At 38.3% G+C, this 22,470-nt stretch overlaps 1 protein-coding gene across 1 annotated transcript in view; it reads left to right on the forward strand.

Annotated features, from left to right (window-relative positions):
* The first annotated feature begins 12,094 nt into the window (after positions 1–12,094).
* Positions 12,095–22,470, forward strand: part of LOC129776991 (MLX-interacting protein) — a 133,141-nt gene continuing 122,765 nt past the window's right edge. Inside the window, exons 1-2 of the mRNA XM_055783000.1 lie at positions 12,095–13,221; positions 13,309–14,004. Coding sequence (XP_055638975.1) covers positions 13,553–14,004 — 452 coding nt within the window. The 5' untranslated portion in view covers positions 12,095–13,221; positions 13,309–13,552. The remainder of the gene's footprint in view (positions 13,222–13,308; positions 14,005–22,470) is intronic.

Consider the following 22,470-nt stretch of genomic DNA (forward strand, 5'->3'; position numbering starts at 1 on the left):
AACATCATCATCATCAGTACGAACATGGCAGTTTGAGATACCTGTAAATATTTTTCTAATTTCAATTGATATTAAACATTAATAAATCATTTGACAAAAAATTACGAGAACCTGTTTACAAAACAGATTTTACGTGGGAAATACACATTCTCTTAAACTCTGCCATTGTTGCCGCACGTTTTATTTCTCTGGGCATCGAATTGAAAAAATGTATTCCTTTGTATAACAACGAGTTCTGCGACCTACTGAATATAAAGTTAGGTGTTCTTGCATCATTGAAAAAGGAATGTGTTTTTTCAATATTTTTCCTGATATAGTTATTAAAAATCCATGATTACTCTATCATTTTCCCCCCATTATTTGTCAATTTTTCCTGCTTCTCGTTCTTTGACCTATCATTCTGACAGTTCAATTTGGGGGGTTTAAAATTGCGACAAAATTGTGATAAGATAGAAATTTGTTGTGAAAAATGAAGCGGCTAATTTTCTCAGCTTTATAATTTAAGTTTTTCTGTAGTCCTAAATGACAGATTGAAGTTGAGTCATAGAAGAATAAGATTTCAATTGATATGTCGATTTTAGGAATCGGCTATGAACTTTTGGAAGAAATCATGTGTTTTATATGTATTTTTTAATTCTTAACTTTCAAACCATTGAGCTTATTTTAAGGATTTTTTTTATTCTTTATTTTTGAGACTTTCAGCTTCCTGGGCTGGTTAGTCTCAGTATTTTAAGGATCGACATATCAAATGAAATCCTATCTTACTATGAATCCGCAAACATACACTGAGAGGAATAGTTAGTAAATACGACGAATTTTTTGGTACATGTTACCAATTCTCTAGTCATTTTCTACCCTACTACTCTACTCATTGATACATATTACGAAAGAAAAATGGTAGGCACAAACGTCAAACAAACTACGATTTGTTGGTCCAACATTGGTGCAATATCAGTGAAAATTTTGCTTCTCATTTGTGAGAGATAATCATCAGGGTTGATAAAAATGTTTTTTAATAATTATTTTTAATTTAAAAAAATCTATTTGATTACATTTAACTCCACATACTTAGAATACATTATAATAATAATATATAACTTATTCTATGAGCAGCGTACACGAGGAAAGTTCCCGTTCCTCTTCTTGCTGCATCGCTCTAGTTTGCATTTTTTAGGGAGTGTCGGTAGCACCAGCACGTTTCATCCGCATTTTGTTCTCTCGTGTCTCTTTGAAGAAAAAAAAACATATGTTAATAATATTAAATATGAATATATGTAATGAAACGTAACATCAACAAAATGCTTACCTCCGAATCGCTTCATCTCCAAAATAGAAATGGCGATTACAAAGTGCGCACATCACAGATGTTAGGTATGAAAAAAAAACAAAGTTACTAATGGTATGAAATAAAATCTACGAATCTCTGGTAGGAACGTTCATTGCGTCTGACATCGCTTTTACGCAATTTTGGTAATATTTACAAAACATTTGTATATTTTACCAATGTTTTGGCTACTAAAGAATTGGTAGCAGCTTTTACTAAACTATTTCTCCAGTGTACCTAGTAGTAATTAAAAACAGGAAGTGGGTTATATCTATGGTATAACCGCAAGGGTGACGTAGGACTATCGTTGATTTAGGGATCATTTGTTTGAAGTTGAATCTAAATCCATCCTGAATGAATGAATAAATAAATATTTGGGTGGCTTCAAAAACGAGAGCATTACGTTGGAGGCTCAAGGTTATATGCATTCAATATTGGATACAAAAAACCTTGTTCTGAAGAATAATCTTCAGAAGCTTTCCTGTTAACTGCACTTGATTGACAAACCACAAAACCAAATGTATGTGGTCGCAGTATTATATGGATAGAAAAAAATTAAAATAAACTCGCTTGGATGTAATTTTCAATTCCAAGGGGAACTGGCAGATTATTTTTCGCAACGATCATTTCTTTCCAGGTTTCTTCTCGATAACCAGCAAACGAAAAGAGTTGCGCGCGTGTATGTGTGTGTGTGTGTGGCGGCTGCTTCAATGTCTTCCCAAGGAACCGTATTTCGATGCTCTCTTGGTCACCTTCTCTTCTCCTTCTGATCGATCGGCTTTTCTGCGCTCCCTCACAGTTAAAACAAACTGATTGCATTTCTGGTCAGGTCAGGCCAGGTAATGAATCCCTCGATCCCTCGCCGTTCAGCTCGTTCAGTAACGATGTTGTCTTGTCGATGTCCTCAGGCGTCGTGCACAAATTACGTAACGCTAAAAATCCGGATCTTGAACCCCCTCCCCCCCCTTACGTAACGCAATTTCCTATCTCTAATAAACAGAAAGTAACGCAACATCTACCCCCTCCCCCCTTATCGCGTTACGTAATTTGTGTACGACGCCTCACGAAAAATGAATGGGTTTCACCACCAGAATATCATTTAAGTATGCTTTTCGTGCGTGATTGAATCGAGAGAAGGTGTGGTTTACGATGGCAATTTGGAAGGCAAACTAGAGGAGAATAAACTCTCTGAGTATGAAAATTTCGGCGACTGAGCAATATCGATTGAATATTATATAATTTTCGCGATACGAAACAATTTCCGTTGCGCGCGCATACAATATTAGATACGAAAATATCCTACTGATGGGAAAGAATAATCTTCCGAAGCTTTCCAGCTAATTACACTTGATCGAAAAATTACGAAATCAAATGTATTTGGTCGCTGTGTTATATGATTAGAAAACATTAAAATAAACTCTTTCGCATGAATGTATTTTTCAATTCCCAGGGAACTGGCAGATTGTTTTTCAGCAACGATTAGATCTTTCCGGAATTTTCTCGATGCTGTATGGCATCCAAACGAAAATTCTCGTTTCAGTTTGGCCTGCAAAAAACTTTTCTGAACTCTAATCCATCAAATTTGGAGCCCTGAAAAGGGCCGTTGATTATATGCTAAGCTAATATAGCACGCTATCCTCGGATACGATGGGCCAGCTGGATGTCCTTGGGCATGATGTGACGCGTTTTGCATGGATAGCACACAAATTGGTATCTTCGAATAGGACTCCTGCAGCGTCATAACCGCGGAACTTTGGAAGCGCAAGTCGGTTTTGAAATCCTGAGCAATTCAACGAACTGCTGCAAAGGTAGCTTGCGGATCAGCGACTTCTGATAGCGACTAATTTCACGCAAAGTTCCCGGTCGATAGCGATGTGGCTTCTCCACACTTCCTGCGGCTGGTGCGCTTATCCGAGCTGCTTTCGTGGTGCCTTACCACCGAAAGACTAACGAGCTGTCTGCTTTGTCCCAAACAAACGAGTCCTCACGGTGCGAGAGTAGAGTAAGAAATGAACGAAAGCAAAGGAAGCGTCATTTTATAAACCATAAAAGTATAGAATCTAAACCCCACCCTTATTATATTCGTTGCTTACCCTGAGAGAGAAACGAATAACATCGAAGTAAGTATACAGTAATGTATTTGAATCCGGACACTTTGCGTTACATTTAATACCATACCGCAGCCACAACATTTTCTGCATGTTGAATTAATGCGATTGATTAGTAACTATCAAGAAACTATCAGTAACTATATTAGTAGCTATTATTCGCATAAATTCAACATGAAAAAAATGTTATGGCTGTGGTATGATATTGAATGTAATGCAAAGTGTCCGGATTCAAAAGCATTACTGTAAAAAAGAGTTAACTCGACTGAAAATTTTTCGGTTCGGCCTGCAAAAACGAAATTAAGAGCCCCCGCAGACTGCAGACTGACTTGTCGACCGATAGTTCGGTCGGCTTCTTAATCAGTACGGAGAGGTATGCATGTGCGCACATTACACCGATTCCGTTGGGTCGGTGTTTGCACCAGTAGCCGATCCGACCAAACTGTCGGCTGAAGAATAGTCTATAGTGTGCGGGGGCTCTAATTGAAGTGTACAGCATAATGCATAGACGTAAGTATGAGCTTCCCCATCTCACATTCCAATAAGATTAATGGGCTTCCAAGTGGGCGCGCTACATACGGATACGAATGATTTCAATAACCTGTTTTCGAAGCTATCATTAAGCTATTGAAACAATTTTTCGACTCAATAAATAGCAATCATATAACTCTTGGACATTTTATCTTTTGTATGAAATTATTATCATACTGTTCCGTTGATCCGAAGCAGAATGAATCACGCTTAAAGAAGGAATGGATTTTTTCTTGGAATTTACTCAGCAAAAATAATGCCCTTTCCCAACAATTAAAAATGACAAACGGTAAACAGTTTCATCAAAATGATTTCTTCGATATGGGGATATATTCACTACATCATGTCATATATTTCATATTCTTCATTATGATATCCATATCCATGGCACCTATCGGTATCGAATTATCATCGACACCATGATTTTCGCTAAATGCTCCTTTCAGTTCGGCCTGTAAAAAACTTTTCTGAACTCTAATCCATCAAATTGGGAGCCCTGAAAAGGGCCGTTGATTATATGCTAAGCTAATATAACACGCTCTCCTCGGATACGATGGGCCAGCTGGATGTCCTTGGGCATGATGTGACGCGTTTTGCATGGATAGCACACAAATTGGTATCTTCGAATAAGCCTCCTGCAGCGTCATAACTGCGGAACTTTGGAAGCGCAAGTCGGTTTTGAAGTCCTGAGCAATTCCATGATCCAAATGCTGCAAAGGTAGCTGCGGATCACCAATTCGGTCGACTTCTGATAGCGACGAATTTCACGCAAAGTTCCCGGTCGATAGCGATGTGGCTTCTCCTGCTGCTGGTGCGCTTATCCGAGCTGCTTTCATGTGCCTTACCACCGAAAGACTAACGAGCTGTCTGCGAAAGACTAACGAGCTCGAGTCCTCACGGTGCAAGAGTAGAGTAAGAAATGAACGAAAGCAAGGGAAGTGTCATTTTATAAAACATAAAAGTATCGAATGTAAACCCCACCCTCTTTATTATATAAGCTTACTGTATACTTACGAATATAATAAGGGTGGGGTTTAGATTCTATACTTTTATGGTTTATAAAATGACGCTTCCTTTGCTTTCGTTCATTTCTTACTCTACTCTCGCACCGTGAGGACTCGAGCTCGTTAGTCTTTCGCAGACAGCTCGTTAGTCTTTCGGTGGTAAGGCACATGAAAGCAGCTCGGATAAGCGCACCAGCAGCAGGCTAGGTGAAGAAGCCACATCGCTATCGACCGGGAACTTTGCGTAAAATTCGTCGCTATCAGAAGTCGCTGATCCGCAAGCTACCTTTGCAGCAGTTCGTTGAATTGCTCAGGATTTCAAAACCGACTTGCGCTTCCAAAGTTCCGCGGTTATGACGCTGCAGGAGTCCTATTCGAAGATACCAATTTGTGTGCTATCCATGCAAAACGCGTCACATCATGCCCAAGGACATCCAGCTGGCCCATCGTATCCGAGGAGAGCGTGCTATATTAGCTTAGCATATAATCAACGGCCCTTTTCAGGGCTCCCAATTTGATGGATTAGAGTTCAGAAAAGTTTTTTACAGGCCGAACTGAAAGGAGCATTTAGCGAAAATCGTGGTGTCGATGATAATTCGATACCGATAGGTGCCATGCATATGGATTTCATAATGAAGAATATGAAATATATGACATGATGTAGTGAATATATCCGAAGAAATCACTTTGGTGAAACTGCATTATAAAATTATTTGTGTACGAATGCCGCAATCGATAGTCGACTCTAATTTGCGCTGGGTAATTTCCTCGGAGGACTCAATTCCTCCTTTGAGCATTAAGAAACTCTTTCTGGTAAAACGTAGTGGTATGAATCACATTATTTGAATGATAGAATGAAGAAGTTTTCTGCCAATTTCCTTCAACCTCCAAACATATCTTTCTCCCGTTTGTCGTTTTCGCGTTCGCTAATCTTTTCTCACAACACCCATTTCTCGTTTGAGAAATTGTTGAGTAAACATTGTTTGCCAGTGCGCGTAGAGCGGGAATTCCTAAAGATTCATTGCACCTCTAATAAATTGCCGAAAGACGTGGTCTTAGGTTGATCGCACTTGATTGAAAAAATCCAAAACGAAATGTATTTGGTCGCAGCATTATATGAGTAGAAAGCAAATAATCGCTTGAAAATGACTTGATTTTAGCGATGATGTTTCACGTTTTTCATGTTACGCATCCAATATTGGATACGAAAGTTTTCCACTGATGGGAAAAAAATATTCAGAAGCTTTCCGATTAATTGCGATTGATTGAAAAATCACAAAACCAAATGTATTTGGTTGCAGTATTATATGGATAGAAAACATTAAAATAAACTCTTTCGCATGAATGTATTTTTCAATTCCCAGGGGAACTGGTAGATTATTTTTCAGCAACGAGAATTCCGCGCGTGTATATGTGTGTGTGGCGGCCGATGTTTCAAGCGGAACCGTGGCATCACTCTCCTCCTGATGGATTCCCTTCTGGCTTTAGGTGCACATACAGGCTCTTGGTGACACCGTTCATTAGCGCTTTCATGATAAACGAAAATAGCTTCACAACACAGCGACAACATGCTCCAATCGCTGTTCAATCATAACTGAGGGGTTTACGAGCAGCGCTCGCTTATATACCGATTGGTGATTTCAATAGCCTGTTTTGAAAGCAATTTTAAGACTATTGAAACAAGTTTTTGGATGAAAAAGTAACAAGTATATGACGCGTAGACCTTTTATCTTTCGAATGAAGTGTTTATCATACCATTTCGTTCAGTTGTTTAAGAGCTATTAACGCTCAAAATCTCGGTCTCCGGCGTAACGCTTTCATTTTCGAAACTTTGGTTTTACACCCCGGTATAGAAATGAAAGACGTAGTCCTACGTCAAAAAACCTTACTTAAAACGACAGAACGTGTTTTCGATTGTAGGATATTTAAAGATACAAAAATATTCTATGATAAAATTTAATTATATATAAAAACATTACACTTACGATGGTGATACACAAAAAGTACTTGAAAAAATATAAATATACATACATTACACATTCGCTTATTGGCATATTTTTAGTTAGAGCGATTTTCAACTGGTGGTTCGTTAGTTTGAGTGCAGCACGCGTCAATCAAAAAGCAATCATCCATCATAATTGTATGTCAGTTTTACTCTGTTGTTTGAATGTCATTTTCATTGCAGGGTCTTTGAATGTTAAACTAAAAAAATAAAACTTAGTGATATATAAATATATTATTATATTATTATAGCCATTCCATACCAAACCGGTGCAGAGCTTCTCAGATTGTCGTCAAAACTAGTAATTTTGTTCCTTATAGCAAAATATTAGATCCGTTTTTTTAGGGTGCCATCTCCATTTAATGGTCTTCTGCTTCTTGGATGGCATTAACGTTCCCAGTGGAACTTTTGCCTTCTCATCGTAAGTATTACTTGCGTCATTTTTATTAGTACTACTTAGTTGAGATTTCTATGCCGGATAACAACGCCTTGAATGTATTCTGTATATTCTATTCACATTTGATCGACATTATATATGATTTTGATTTGATCTCACTTTATATGCGACTTCGAATATGCCAAGTTGGGGGCTGTCCACATACCACGTGGACAATTTAAGGGTGGGGGAGGGAATGGTTAGGAGTTATGAAAATGTCCATGCTTGTCCACGGAGAGGGGACAGGGAGTATACACTATATCAACGTGAACACGAAAAATGAATATTTTTTCAAATATAATCACCGATACATTCTAAATCAAACGAAAACTGTTCCATATTTGAGAATTTTAAAACTTTCCGCCAAACTTGAGTATTCCGTATTTATCAATAAACGAATTGAGCTGCCTGAGAGTGCATCATATATCATTGAACTTCTCTAATATAATTGAACTTCTTCACTGAAATCCATATTCTAAAAATAACTCACGTAAACTGTGAGCGACCGAGATATTTTGTATGATCCTATAAATTTTATAGTTGCGGGCTATGCATAGACGTTCCTAGCTCAAACCTATAAAAATAAGCGATTCCATAATGGTTAATGTAAATGATATTACACATATGTTTTTTTTTTACGTAGGACTACGTCTTTCATTTCTATACCGGGGTGTAAAATCAAAATTTCGAAAACGAAAGCGTTACGCCGGAGACCGAGATTTTGAGCGTTAATAGCTCCTAAACAACTGAACGACATGGTATGATAAACACTTCATTCGAAAGATAAAATGTCTACGCGTTCTATACTTGTTACTTTTTGATCCAAAAACTTGTTTCAATAGTCTTAAAATTGCTTTCAAAACAGGCTATTGAAATCACCAATCGGTATATAATCGAGCACCGCTCGGAAATCCACTCAGTTCTAATTGAACAGCGATTGGAGCATGTTGTCGCTGTTGTGGTGAAGCTCTTCGTTTATCATGAAAGCGCGGATGAACGGTGTCACCAAGAGCCTGTTTGTGCACCTTAGGCCAGACATGAATCTATCAAGAGGAGAGTGATGCCACAAACGGTTCCCCTGGAAGATCTCGAAGCAGCCGCTACACACACACATAAACACACGGAATTCTTTCCGTTTGGATGCCATTCAGCATCGAGAAAGATCCGGAAAATAATCTGCCAGTTCCTCTGGGAATTTAAAATTACATTCATGTGAAAGAGTTTATTTTGATGTTTTCTATCCATGTAACACTGTGACCAAATATGTTTCAATCAAGTGCTATTAACAGATGTTTATCGAGTTAGCATTAACCACTGGTGGGCTTCCAGTATCGAGGAAAATGTGGAAATATCTAAACGTTACTGAAAATAATCTGCCAGTTTCTCTGGGAATTTAAAATTACATTCATGTGAAAGAGTTTATTTTAATGTTTTCTATCCATGTAACACTGTGACCAAATATTTTTCAATCAAGTGCTATTAACAGGTGGTTATCGAATTAGCTTTAACCACTGGTGGGCTTCCAGTATCGAGGAAAATGTGGAAATATCTAATCGTTACTGAAAATAATCTGCCAGTTCCTCTGGGAATTTAAAAATACATTCATGTGAAAGAGTTCATTTGAATGTTTTCTATCCATGTAACACTGTGACCAAATACATTTGGTTTTGTGATTTTTCAATCAATCGCAATTAACAGGATAGCTTCTGAAGATTATTCTTCCCCATCAGTAGGATATTTTCGTATCCAATATTGGATGCATAAAACCTTGTACCTCCAACGTAACGCTCTCGTTTTCGAAGTCCCCCAAATATTCATTTATTCATTCATTCAGAATGGATTCAGATTCAACTTCAAACAAAGGATCACTGAATCAACGATAGTCCTACGTCACCATTGCGGTTATACCATAGATATAACCCACTTTCTGTTTTATCAAATACAATTTTCTATAGAGCTTGTATAGAGCTCTCGAGAACAATTAGTTTTAGGATAACAATGTCTATATAGTTTTTCATGCAGAATATCATGTAAAATCATTTTTTCGCATTACTTTTCTCGAAAAGTTAGAATTTTTCAAAGTATTGGAATCCCGTCAATTTCTAGGAATTCATATTTCATTTGCGTAAAATGTTCCATGCACCACTAGTCGTCAAACTTGAATCAATTGACCCAGTATTCTATTTTCTTCAGAAAATTTCGCATAGATTGCAGTTGTAAAACATTTGAATTGATTGATTGAAGTGCCTTTTAGAAGTGAAACAATACTTTAAATTTTTCGGTTTTTTAAGGGTTTTATTATTTTTCCCCAAAAAATACATGATAAACTTGATCGTTTCTATAAACAAAATTAAAGCTCTCCAACCCTTCTATAATTTCTTTCTCGACACCACAATGTTATTCCTATTGTTATCTTTCTCTATTTAAAATGTTCTACAAGAGAATATTATGGAAAATTTTCTCATCTTTCAAATGAATTCAATTAAATTGTTCTATGTGGCGTACTTTTCAATTGGGATCAATTTAAGGCAAAAAATGGGTCTCAAGTAATGTTCAACTTTCATAGTTGAGATTTGAGCTCGATTTCATAGTTGGGAATCAATGAATCGTGAGTTGTCTGATGAAATTCTTCCCCGCGAGCACTTTGGAAGTCATCTAGTCACTCAATGGCGAATGGTCTATAAGGATTTGAAAAATAATAAAATATCTTAATACGCTTTTAATACCCTATGAAAATTCTCCGAACTGTAGCGGGAAAAGGTTTTAAATTGCGCTACCGACTAAAGGTGAATCGGAGATCTAGAGTGAAGATGAATCGCCATTAGCAGTGATCAATCATATTCCGGAGTGGGCAAAGAATTTTTTCATCTAAAATTTTGAGTAACACTGTAACTCTGCCATAAAACAATACATCTCTGTAGTAAAATGTTCTACTGGAATACCATATGAATCAAATGGAAACAAATTAATCAAGTTGATTGTATTATTACTGGCGTCTATGTGATATCAACATATTTTTTTTGCAAGTGTTTAGAAAATCGTGAACTAAAAATGTATTTGAAAATGTTTTTAAATCCGTTTATTTATATTCGATTGGCGATTGGCAATCACAATTATTAAAGCTCAAGATGGAATTAGCGGCTCCTCAAAGCTTATGCGATTGAGCCTTACAAATAAATGAACTGGATAAAAAAAAAAAGCTCAAGATCAATCTTTGAAGTTGTATAGTTTATATTCAGATGCGAATTGTTCGTCAACTGGTCAACTGTACATTGCATGTTTCCCTGTTAGAAAACCAGATAGCCTTTATACAGGGTTTTCCCCGATCAAGGTGTGCGAGGAAGCCCTAGGTGGACATTTGAATGATGTTGTATTTCACACATAATGGCATAAACCAAACTTTAATATGAAATAAAAGTTTCATCGAAATTCGAATTCTAAGTGTGTTTTATTTCAATTTACTTTCGGAATTTAAAGTTGGAAAACCCTGTATATTCGCTTATAATGGAAAAACAAAAAAGTATTTCAAAATTAAACTCATATCAAGCATGTGCTTTGTTATGCTACTCATTTCTCTACCACAGAAAAACAATGGACCACAACTGATATATGGTACAGCTAGTGAAATTTGAAATAAAAACAACTTAAGTAACTGTTTTTTTTTTGCATTTTTGGGAAGTTTATGCGCCTTTTCGATATTTGATTTCGTTGGAAACTCACAGCCAAAAGTATGACCTCACCTCAAGGGATATAGTATTACTGTACGAATTTTGAAACGCGTTTTTCTCGATACCGTGTGTTTTCAACTGGTGGTATCAATATCTTAGGATCTACTCGACCGATTTGGCTGAAATTTTTTATCACTCTTTAAAAATGGATTATCTAAAGCGTTACATATCCGTTTTTTAATATCTAATTTTTTCTATTTTTTATGAGCTTATAAACAGCGAATTTTTTATTAAAAATAACTCGTTTTTAACTAAAATGGCCGCCATTTCGGCAATTTTCGAATTTTTAAAAACCCCTATGTAACACTTTAGGTATTGTCCTAATGTTTAAAAATATTCATTGGAATTTGTTCTACGACACCCCATTGCTTCAGAACCTATACCACCAGCAAGGTACCAATTTTCAGACACCATCTACGTATCCAGCCGTCAAAAGCATAATAATCATTATTCGTGCACTTAAAAAATTAAAAATATACCTTAAATAATAACTAAAATACCCGAGCTCTTCACTTTATTCGTAACATTCGAAAAGAATCCAAGAAAATTCATTATTTTCCGACCTTCCAGACAGGGGAATTAAAAATTAAATGGAATTTAGGCGCAAATCAGTTCCTTCCATAATTATTTTAATTTAAAAAAAGGAAAAATGTCCACGTGGACAAAGGTAGGTAGTGGTATGAAAATGTCCACGCTTGTCCACGGAGGGGGAGAGGAGAGTCTAAAACCGTGCCTTTTCTGTCCACGTGGTATGTGGACGGCCCCTTGTGGGATTTAATGTTTGCTGGGTAATATAAAAGTTATAACTGTATGAGAAAATAAAAACTAAAGTATCGAAAACATTTTCGACAGAACATTGTTTTTGTGTGTAGCATGTGTAATACTCGAATCGGGTAGCCCCCCACTCATGTCTGTTTTGCCTCAAACTTCAGCTGACAATATTGTTATGTTGTTTTGTTTCATTATCGGCTACGAATATGTGTGTGCGCTTTGCTTGCTCAACGATTTGGGGATCTTTCGAAACGAAGGGCTGATTGTTATAACTGGTGTTGCTTTTGGAAGTAAATTCGACGACTGTTCGCTGTGATCGTTATCAGCGAGTGCTGCTGTGTGATGGTTTGCGTCGTTATCAGTGCAATGTTGCTTCTTGACACGTCGCTGCCTGTTTTCAACTTGCCGAGAAGATTTTTTCCTCTTCCATCTGTTTGTGAATCTAGTTGCGGATAGAGAAGATTCTCCTCGCGTTTGGAGTGTGGATTATCCGTAAATTAACCTCTGCGAAACGACGGTGGCAGTGGCAGTGGGAATGTGTTAAAATACGGGCAATCGCGATCGCTCACTGGACGATCAGTTCCTCCGTGAAGAGAAGAAGGGCAGTGGGAGTAGTGGTCTTAGTGTCATAACGTCATCACCATCCGAAGCACTTGCGAATAGCGCGACATTACAACGTAGTGAAAACGGGGGTCGATTCTTCGCCTCTTCGGGTGTTTGTTTTGTCCAGCGTTTACGAGTGGATAAATAATTTCAAGGTTACAACAAGTACGGGAGTGCTAGCCAAAAGGGACCAAGCTAAAAATAACTTAAAACCTGTCTCCGCGTTTAATTTCTCGATGCACAAAATCATTCGGTAAGAGGAAAACAAATCGTTCGGACAAATTTTGTGTGAATTGAACAAGAAGTGTGTAAACAGAGAAAAAAACAGCTATTTCGTAGAATTCTGTGTGGCAAGCGGACAAATTAGTTGTGAGCAGTGGAAGATTGGCAACGGTTCAGGGTGAAAGTGTTTATGCGAAGCGGTTTTACGTGCACCGCCTAGTAGATATGGCCAGAAGGTCCTCGTTCCGATACATCACCTTCATTTTGACCTGTATGTGCAGTCGTTAAGTTTCGCTGGGGTATGTTGTTTTCCTCCACAAGGCCCTGATATCTAGTTGCAACCAATAGGGGAAAAGGCTAGGTAACTGTTTTTGCAGTACCCATTGTTGCGAAAGTGCACGGAAAGTGTCCAAGGTATGGCAGAAAATAACTTCGTAAAGTGCGAAGGAGTGAATAGCTGGCTCTGATATTTATCTTCGTCAGGGATAAAAGGTAAATTGTTCTCGAAACTGTTCTTTTACTTTATTCGCAAAGATCTTTTCTAAATGAACAATATTTTATTTGTATCTTCCTCAACAGCTTCATTGTGATACGTCAATTTGTGATATAGCGTAGTGTTTTGGAATGAGCAACCGGTGAAAGCAGCAGAGTGTATGTTATCTCTTCCTAAATTGGCCACTCACTTTTCCCAACGATCGTGTAGATTACGAAATGTTTGACAAAGTTTTATGATTCATATTTTTGTTGTTATCATTTCGTAACATCAATTGTGATTCTCTCGCGCGAAGTGTATTTTTCGTTCGTGTTCTTCGAATCTTAAACCATGACCCCAGGACGTACGACCAGGATGGAACGCAGCCGGCTCGATGTTGGTGGCTCCTCAGGTGGGAGTGAAGAACGCAAAAGACCTGGCGAGATAATTCACTCCGGCCAGTTTATGGTATCGCACTTTGAAACCGAAGGCCAGGAGGACGAAGATGACGATGACCTGGGAATGCAGGTTGTGGTTGAAGACACGAAGCCAGCCATTGTTGATACGGTCATTTCGAATATAATATCCAAGAGAAACCCTCAACTGGGAATGGGTTCGGCGGAACTTATCGCCAGCAGTTCTAATGCGATCGTACCTCTGAGAAGTAATCCTGGCGGTGGCGAGTTGATTCGATACGCACAAAAACGTCAGCCGTTGCAGCTTACCAGTCGATATTCTTCGTCCCAGGTGGAGATCGATACGGATTTGTCGACGGTTTTCAACACACTGAACGTTACTTACACGTGAGTAGCTACTATTGTTCCTTTAAATGTTGATCATATTTAACTTGGCCAACCCGGACGGCATACGTTTGCCTGGTGCATTACGTTGGCCCGGTTAATTTTAGCTTTGAAGTATGTCATTCATGTCAAATATGTCAAATCATGTCTGGTAATGATTTTATATCATAACGATAACGAGTTATCGTGGAAATATCGGAACATATATAGACAACTGGTTGAGTGAGGATAAGCACGATGTGTTTTGAGTATTTAAATAACAATTTGAAACCGCTTTCGTGCCTGCGTACATGTCTGGTGGCGTTTAGTGGGGCCAGAGTTGCCAATAATATTTTTCAAAAAACTGGAAGATTTCTCTCAAAAAAACTGGAAGAAAACTGGATCCCGTAAAATCGTTTTAGTTTAAGAAGTTCGACTATTCCAATGCTTTAGAAATAGAATTTCTTAAAATAGCGAAATAAACCGTAACTTAATTATTCAAGTAAATCAAAACAAAGTTTCCGACCACTAGAATTTTACTGTGAAACAATATTTGCAGATCTTTTTTTCTAGAACCTCTAGAAAATACGGTTCCATCTAGATAAAACTTGAAAAATCTAGTATTTATTTCTCGATAATATGATTTATTGGGGTCTTCGTAGCCTAATTAGTTGCGTGTCCGCTACTAAGCGAATGATCATGAACTCATAACTCAGGGCCCCTCAACTTGACCACCGTTGTGCGTTATTCTAGCTACTATGTCTACGCAACAATCATCATGTTCCTTACCGCTCACATTTTTTGGATTGCTGCATCGGTTATTGGTACTATTAATAACACAACAATGGAAGCCGCATATCAACAGTCCTGCTGAGAACAGTCCAACTGTGAACATTCGAACAATAGGAAAATTCTTACGCCGAAAAAGGCGATAGAATAGGAATACTCTTACGCCTGAACGGCTACTGTGTGATAAATAAAAACAAAAGTTTATCGATGGATAGGAATACTCCTACGCCTAAAAATGGTAACAGTGTAATATATAAGAAAACGTTAACTTAAGATAAAAATGTACACGAATGAATTCGGCTCTGCTACAGCTGTTTTGCTAAATGAGCCTTATAAAGTAAACTGATGAGATAAAAAAAAAGATTTATTGACGTACATGGGAACACGATTTCTGATTATAGATCACTGCTAGTGATCCCCGATTTTTGAAATTAATCGTTCATTAGCTAATCGAATACTTTTCATCAGTTTGTTATTCGATACGATTAATCGCCTCAAATAATCGATTAATCGATTAATCGTCACACTGAGAGAAATAATTTGTTGGACTGATTTTCTCATTTGCGAGAAAGTATTCTGGAATCAAAAAAGTGTTCATTCTGCCTGAAAATCAATTACAGTAGAACCCCGATTATCCGCGGAATAGTCGGGGTAGATCACCGCGTATAACGAAAAACGCGGATAACGCAATAAAGGGCTAAAAGTGAGGTGCAAGCATTGAAAAAAGATATTTTTAGCATGAAAACCATGTTTTATCAATACAGAAAATATTGAACTATCTATCTGTATGGTCGTGTACATCAGTGATCAGATAATGTGAAAGCCATGACCAAAACAAAAGAGCATGAGTCTACCACTCACTGACAAATTTCGGGAAGGTTTATAGATTTACTAAGGAACTCGTAGTCGCGGATCATCCGCTCGCGGAAAATCGAGGTTCTACTGTATTATCTCTTACTCTTACCTAAACTTGTAAACAAATTAAGCTTTGTCGCGTTGACGGCATTGGGCTTCATTTACCAGTTTAGGGGAGCGTCAAAGATAATGATTTATTTTCAGGATAAAACTACAGCGGCCTTACTTTTGACGTAGGACTACGTCTAACCGGAAGATATAGGGGGTGAAATGGAAATCTAGGCACTGAACAAGTAGGAAAAAATGCAAGATTTGGAACGCTTATAACACGATCATTTCTCAATAGATCGCAAAGGTTTTTGCATCAATTGATAGGAAATATATCTACGCATCTATAATAACGAATAACATTTCATTTTTCTTGAGATAAATAATTGAATAATTGTGAAATATCAAGCATTGTTAAAATGCACTATGTGCCCATTTTTGATTGGTCCATTTTGTGCTCCTCAAATCGTACCGACCAAAACGGGCAACCAGAGCAGCAGCGAAATAGAATGAAGCACGATTGGAAAGGAACAAGAAAAAAATGAACGAAACATTGATCGCAGTCTCACACATGCGTAATTCTCGAGCCAGCCAGTCAGCTTAAAAATCCCCACTCCGCTGCCGTAACGATCACATTCTTTTTGTGGACACCGACTGGACAACATCGTTGCTGCATGGGCTGGACGGCGAGAGATCGAGTGCCTTTCTCAAGGCAAGAGGGCGGAGGTGGTAGCGCTGGAGTAGAATAGAGTAGAGTTTTCAAAGGGCCTTTCTCAAGGCTAGAGACGAATGAACTGCAAAAGTTTAAAGTCTCTATAATTCAAGACCTTCCTTCCTTCCGTAACGATCATTCTTTGTGTGGACACCGACTGGACAACATCGTTGCTGGACGAGCTGGACGGCGAGGGATTGAGTGCCTTTCTCAAGGCAAGAGGGCGGAGGTGGTAGCGCTGGAGTAGAGTAATAGAGTAGAGTAGAGTTTTCAAAGGGCCTTTCTCAAGGCTAGAGACGAATGAACTGCAAAAGTTTAAAGTCTCTATAATACAATACCTTCCTTCCTTCCGTAACGATCATTCTCATCCAAACCGTACACCACATTGGTTCGCATCACAACACATCAACAAACCAACCCAAGCAGCCATGTCCAGACATGGTAAAGGAGGAAAAGTGAAGGGAAAGGCAAAATCCCGCTCGAACCGTGTTGATCTGGAGTTCCCCGCAAGGGTAGCTAGGCCGAGCGCGTTAGTACCAGTGCACCAGTCCACCTAGCCGGCGTTATATAGTTTCGGCCGCCGAAGTGATCGAGTTAGCTGGCAAAGCTGCTCGCGACGATAAGAAAACTCGCATTCAGAACAGAACACATTCGGTTCGGTGGACATCAAGACAACAGGCAGTTGCAGCGAGTGGCGAGTGGCAAACGCAATCGCAAAACGGCAGCTGGTAGCAGAAAAAAAAGTTTGTTCTGTATACAATCTGCTTTGGTGGCAAATCCAGAACAAGGCGGCATCGAGGGCGTTCGAAATGGTTTTTTTCAAAACCACGAGTATAAAAAGTTTTCTAAACTGGAACCATTCCATAAAACAAGGCGCTTATCAGGGCCATTAAACCTTTCAAAAAAGAGTTTACGAAATACAGTTCAATGCTTTCTAAAATAATATCCAAAATAATAATAAAACACAAATTGATTTTTTCATAATTTGTTTGCCAGGATCTGATGAGTATGTGAATTTGGCAGTTGTTCTGAGCTTATTGATAGTTGGGGACTTTCCTGATTATTCAATTTTCACCAATTCTTAAATTGTTTCCAGATTGAAAGTACAGTAATTTACAATTAGTTCGACAGTTAGCTAATTGGACGGACATGTAATGCGACATATTTAGTTGGACATTTTTGTAAACATAGAAATCCAAATTATGACCCCACATTGAAAGTCGACACTGTACCACTGTCATCGCAAATGTTCAATTACAGGTTAAAATCGCCTCCAATACGACACTGAGTGGTGCTCCGGCACGTCGCATTTAATGTAATTTACTGTACAACATGTCACAAAGCTGGATGGAAAAAAAATTTCCAACTGTGAAAGCTGTGGCGAGTGGCAACAAATCGCTAGACAGGAAGGTTTAGCCGAACAAGATGGGGATATCGAGTGATAACAAAACAATAAACTCTTTAGATTGAAGATAATTTTGTGATCCTGAAAAGGACCCTTTTTAGCCTGCATGTGAATCCAACGAGCGAACAAATCGTAATGAATGTATTTTTCTTCTTCTTCTTCTTTGTTTTTAAGAGGCTTTAAACTTTGCAGTTCATTCGCCTCTAGATGTATTTTTTTGCCATCGCTGCCTTTTAACGCTCATTCGTTCGTCTCGTTGGACTCGCCCCTTTGGCTGAGTCTGCCGATTTGTCTCTATCCTGTGAGCGTGTACCGTTAGTGTATAAAACGCGCGGATCCCAAAAAATATCTTTCAAACCGTAAACCCGTGTGGTTGTACGGCATCGGCATCGTGGACGTAACAAAGGAGAACAAGTTAAGGGAAAGGCAAAGTCTCACTCGAACCGTGCAGGTCTCCAGTTCCCTGTTGGTCGCATTCACTGATTGCTCCGCAAGGGTAACTAAGCCGAACGGATTGGTGCCGGAGCACCAGTATACCTAACAGCGATTATAGAGTTTCGGCCGTCGGAGTGCTTCGGTTCGGCGCTCATCAAGGCAACAATTAGTTTCAGTAAGTGGCAAAGTGTTTCTCCGGCACGTCGCATTAAATGTAATTTACTGAACAACATGTCACAAACTGGATGGGAATTAATTTTCCAACTGTGAAAGCTGTGGCGAGTGGCAAACGCAATAGCTAAACAGGAAGGTTTAACCGAACAAGATGGGAATATCGAGTGATAACAAAAACACAACACCAAAGGTTCTTTTCAGAACCATCAACATATTCATAAAGAGTAAACAGTAAACTAATCCATTTTTCAGGTAGATAGGTAGGTATTCACGTAGGAGAAGAAAATAAAACAATATATTTAAAATATATATTTAACAAAAGCTGTCCCCTTTGTATAGTCCTACGTCACTCCGGTTATGTCCCCGACATTACCCACCCGTCTTTTTTTTCTCTGGGTTTGTATCGATTAATCGACGTAAATTATTCGTTCGCTTCGATTATTGGTTGCGCAGTATTCGTTCGATTAATAATCGATTTCTGTAGGAAGTATTCGATTAATCGATTAATCGAACGATTATCGGGGATCACTAATCACTGCGTCAAACCTAACCTCAATCCTCTGTTCTTTGCCTTCTAATTCGAATTTTGACATTTCTGTAATGTTTCTTTTGACCATCTTCGTTGTTATCTTTTTCGAACTCACAAAGAATGTGGAATAAAAAAAACTCCACCTTCGAACGATGGATCTCTATAGAAGCATAAACGAAAAAGAACTTGAAACTATTGAGAACCAAAGAAGATCCAAAGTCTCTAAGGAGGACGGTTGTAATAGCTATTATCCGTGGCTATTACAGAGTGTTCGATACAGAGCGCGATTGATAACGGAACATATCGCCGGAAATGTTGTTTTTAGAGGAGTTCTCTCGGTTTCTCAGATTTCTAAAGGATAACACTCCCCTTCGAGATTGAAGTTCGATATAGATGAATAATGGAAAATATCGCTTGTCCGATTGGTTTTTCGAAGTTCTTACGGTTATCTTTCTAGGTTTCCCAGAGATAACTCTCCGCCGTCGCGAATGGAGTTTTATAAAGTGTATATGCTATGAATAACATAAGATATGGGCGGGACGATTGATTTTAGAGGAGTGCTCTCGGTTACCTTCTCAAGCCTTAAGCCAGTTACTCCGTCGTGATTGTATCAGTTTAGATTAGATCAGATTACCATCTTTGTTGCGCATGTTGTGGCAGATGAGGTTCTCGGATTGTCATTTCGTCGAATGGTTGTTGTCAACGGAAGTAAACGGAAGCAAAATTACTTGGGTTATATATTCATATCAATTGAAGTCAATGGAGTACATTGACTCTATGATCTAGCTATGATCTATGATCTAGCACGAAAGCTCTATGAAACATTTTGAGTAAGATTTCTCGCTATGAACATTACCCCAGTTGTGGTTGAAAGGGTAGATCAATTGGTCTGAATTTCAGAATGTTTTAGAAGATCTAGAAAATATAAAATTTATATAAACTCAAAGACAGTGTAACGCGTAGTTGCTTAGGTAGGCACCACACGCACTGTACGCTGACCGTATTGAATTAGGGAGTTTAAGTAGGAGAAAAAAAAACACTAAGAGTGTGTAAGAAAAGAAATATAAAGGTAAAAACACCTTGGATCGATCGAACTAAAATGTCAAAAAAAAAAATGATCAAGGAATAGGAAGGGTGAGAGAGGGATAATATTTATGCATTGCAATTTTTTTACATAAATTTGGTAATACTGAAACACACATTTAAAAAAACTGGATAAAACTGGACAATATTTAAAAAAAACTGGAATATTTTAAGATTTACCTGTTTGACTGGATCGAAGAAAAAAAACTGGAAGAAGCCAGTTTAAACTGGAACATTGGCAACGCTGAGTGTGGCAAATTAATCTCCATCAAATTCGCAGGCCCGAGGGCTTTTGACGTAGAACTACGTCTTTCAATTCTATACCGGGGTGTAAAATCAAAGTATCGAAAACGAAAATGTTACGTCGGAGACCGAGATTTTGAGCGTTAATAGCTCCTAAACAACTAAACGAAATGGAAAATGTTACGTCGGAGACCGAGATTTTGAGCGTTAATAGCTCCTAAACAACTGAACGAAATGGTATGATAAACACTTCATTCGAAAGATAAAATGTCTACGCGTAATATACTTGTTACTTTTTCATCCAAAAACTTGTTTCAACAGTCTTAAAATTGCTTTCAAAACAGGCTATTTAAATCACCAATCGGCATATAAGCGAGCGCCGCTCGGAAATCCACTCAGTTATAATTGAACAGCGATTGGAGCATGTTGTCGCTTTTGTGGTGAAGCTAACTTCGTTTATCATAAAAGCGCTGATTAACGGTGTCACCAAGAGCCTGTTTGTGCACCTTAGGCCAGAAGCGAATCCATCAGGAGGAGGGTGATGCCACAAACGGTTCCGCTACATTCATGCGAAAGAGTATATTTTAATGTTTTCTATCCATATAACACTGCAATCAAATTCATTTGGTTTTGTGATTATTCAATCAAGTGCAATGAACAGGTGGTTTTCCAGTTCGAGCATTAACCACTGGTGGGCTTCGAGTATCGAGGAGAATCTGGAAAGATGTTATCGTTATCGTCAAGTGCAATTATCAGGAAAGCTTCTGAAGGCTATTCTTCCCCATCAGTAGGATATTCTCGTATCCAATACTGAATGCGCGCGCGACGGAAAATGTTTCGCATCGCGAAAATCATATAGGACCCTATTCCAGAAAACGAGTCGAGGAGGCGAGCGCTCGTCTCGTTTGTTTTGGTATTCCAGATGACGAGCTCGACAAAAAGCAGACGAGTAACTCGTCTGACTCGACGAAAAACAAACGAGAAACTTGTCTGAGCCGACGGATTAAAATCCAGTGTCTGAACTGTCAGCCCGACGAGCTGAGTTTGTTTTGATCAAGGTGTATATATATAATTAAGGTGTATATATGAATATCAGGTGATGTAATCATGCGATATGTACCTTGAGCCATACTGGAATTGTTGTCGGTATTGTTTACAAACAGACTGTCGCTGACTAGACCCACAGAATATACAGATTGGAGATGCTACACAATCTAATACGGAGTCTAAGCTTTAGATGCTTTTAGTTTGTAAATTAATGAATTACTGTTACAAGTGGTATTAAAAGAAAACTGTTATTCTGAAAACCATACCGAGAATGGTAGCAAAGTATTGTTACGATTCAAAGCGGCAAATGTAAATGAAACCAGAAAAATCTGGGATTGGTTCGATGCAAGTGGCAAGGGTAAACCGTTCAATCAAATGAAGAAAGTAGCTGTCGGAAAAGCTGTTAAAAAAGCTTTTGTTCGAATATATAAAACTGCACTGGAAGTGTGGGATGGCGTTTTTGAGCTACAACATGTAAGTTTATGGAGAAACCGTTTCATTACACGCCGTATTTTTATTTCGTATGCATATTCAACAGTGACCAATGCATTCATCATCAAGAGCAGATAATAAAACCTATCCTGCAGAAATTGAGCAGTTTCACTCCCCAGTTAAGTAGTTATCCTGCGTGCGACAAATGCCACCAAGAGTTCATAACTGTCAACAACATTTCCGAGATGGAGCCAGAGTTATTGATTGATGGCCGCCAGCTGTCAAATAATGATAACATTTCCGAGACGGATACAATCGATCAGAAACCTGAAGCGCTAATCAATAGAGAATAAGAAAAACTCTTATATCAGAAAAAATAGACGAAGAAGAAAACAACACCTTAATATTTCCGGCTGCAAGAAAAGGTAGTTTGGATGCTCCGTAAAAGAAAATCCGTCGTAAAGGCAGAAAAGCCTCGCGGACGGAGGTTTGATGGAATACCACATACGGTTACACACAGGTGAAAACATGATGTTTTTCATTTTGTAAACACTGACAGATAAACTATTTCAGGAAAAAATTATTAAAATTTGAAAAACGTTGAAATTTAAAATACGAAATCTAATTGCCAGTCGGAACTCATTCGAGTTGATTAAAACAAGGTCTATTCAATAAAACGCTTTTAAACGGGCTCCACGGATTTTTTTTTCAAATCATTCAGACATTATTTTCAATGTT

Source organism: Toxorhynchites rutilus, chromosome 3 (assembly GCF_029784135.1).
Source record: "Toxorhynchites rutilus septentrionalis strain SRP chromosome 3, ASM2978413v1, whole genome shotgun sequence".
NCBI classification, from domain to species: domain Eukaryota; kingdom Metazoa; phylum Arthropoda; class Insecta; order Diptera; family Culicidae; genus Toxorhynchites; species Toxorhynchites rutilus.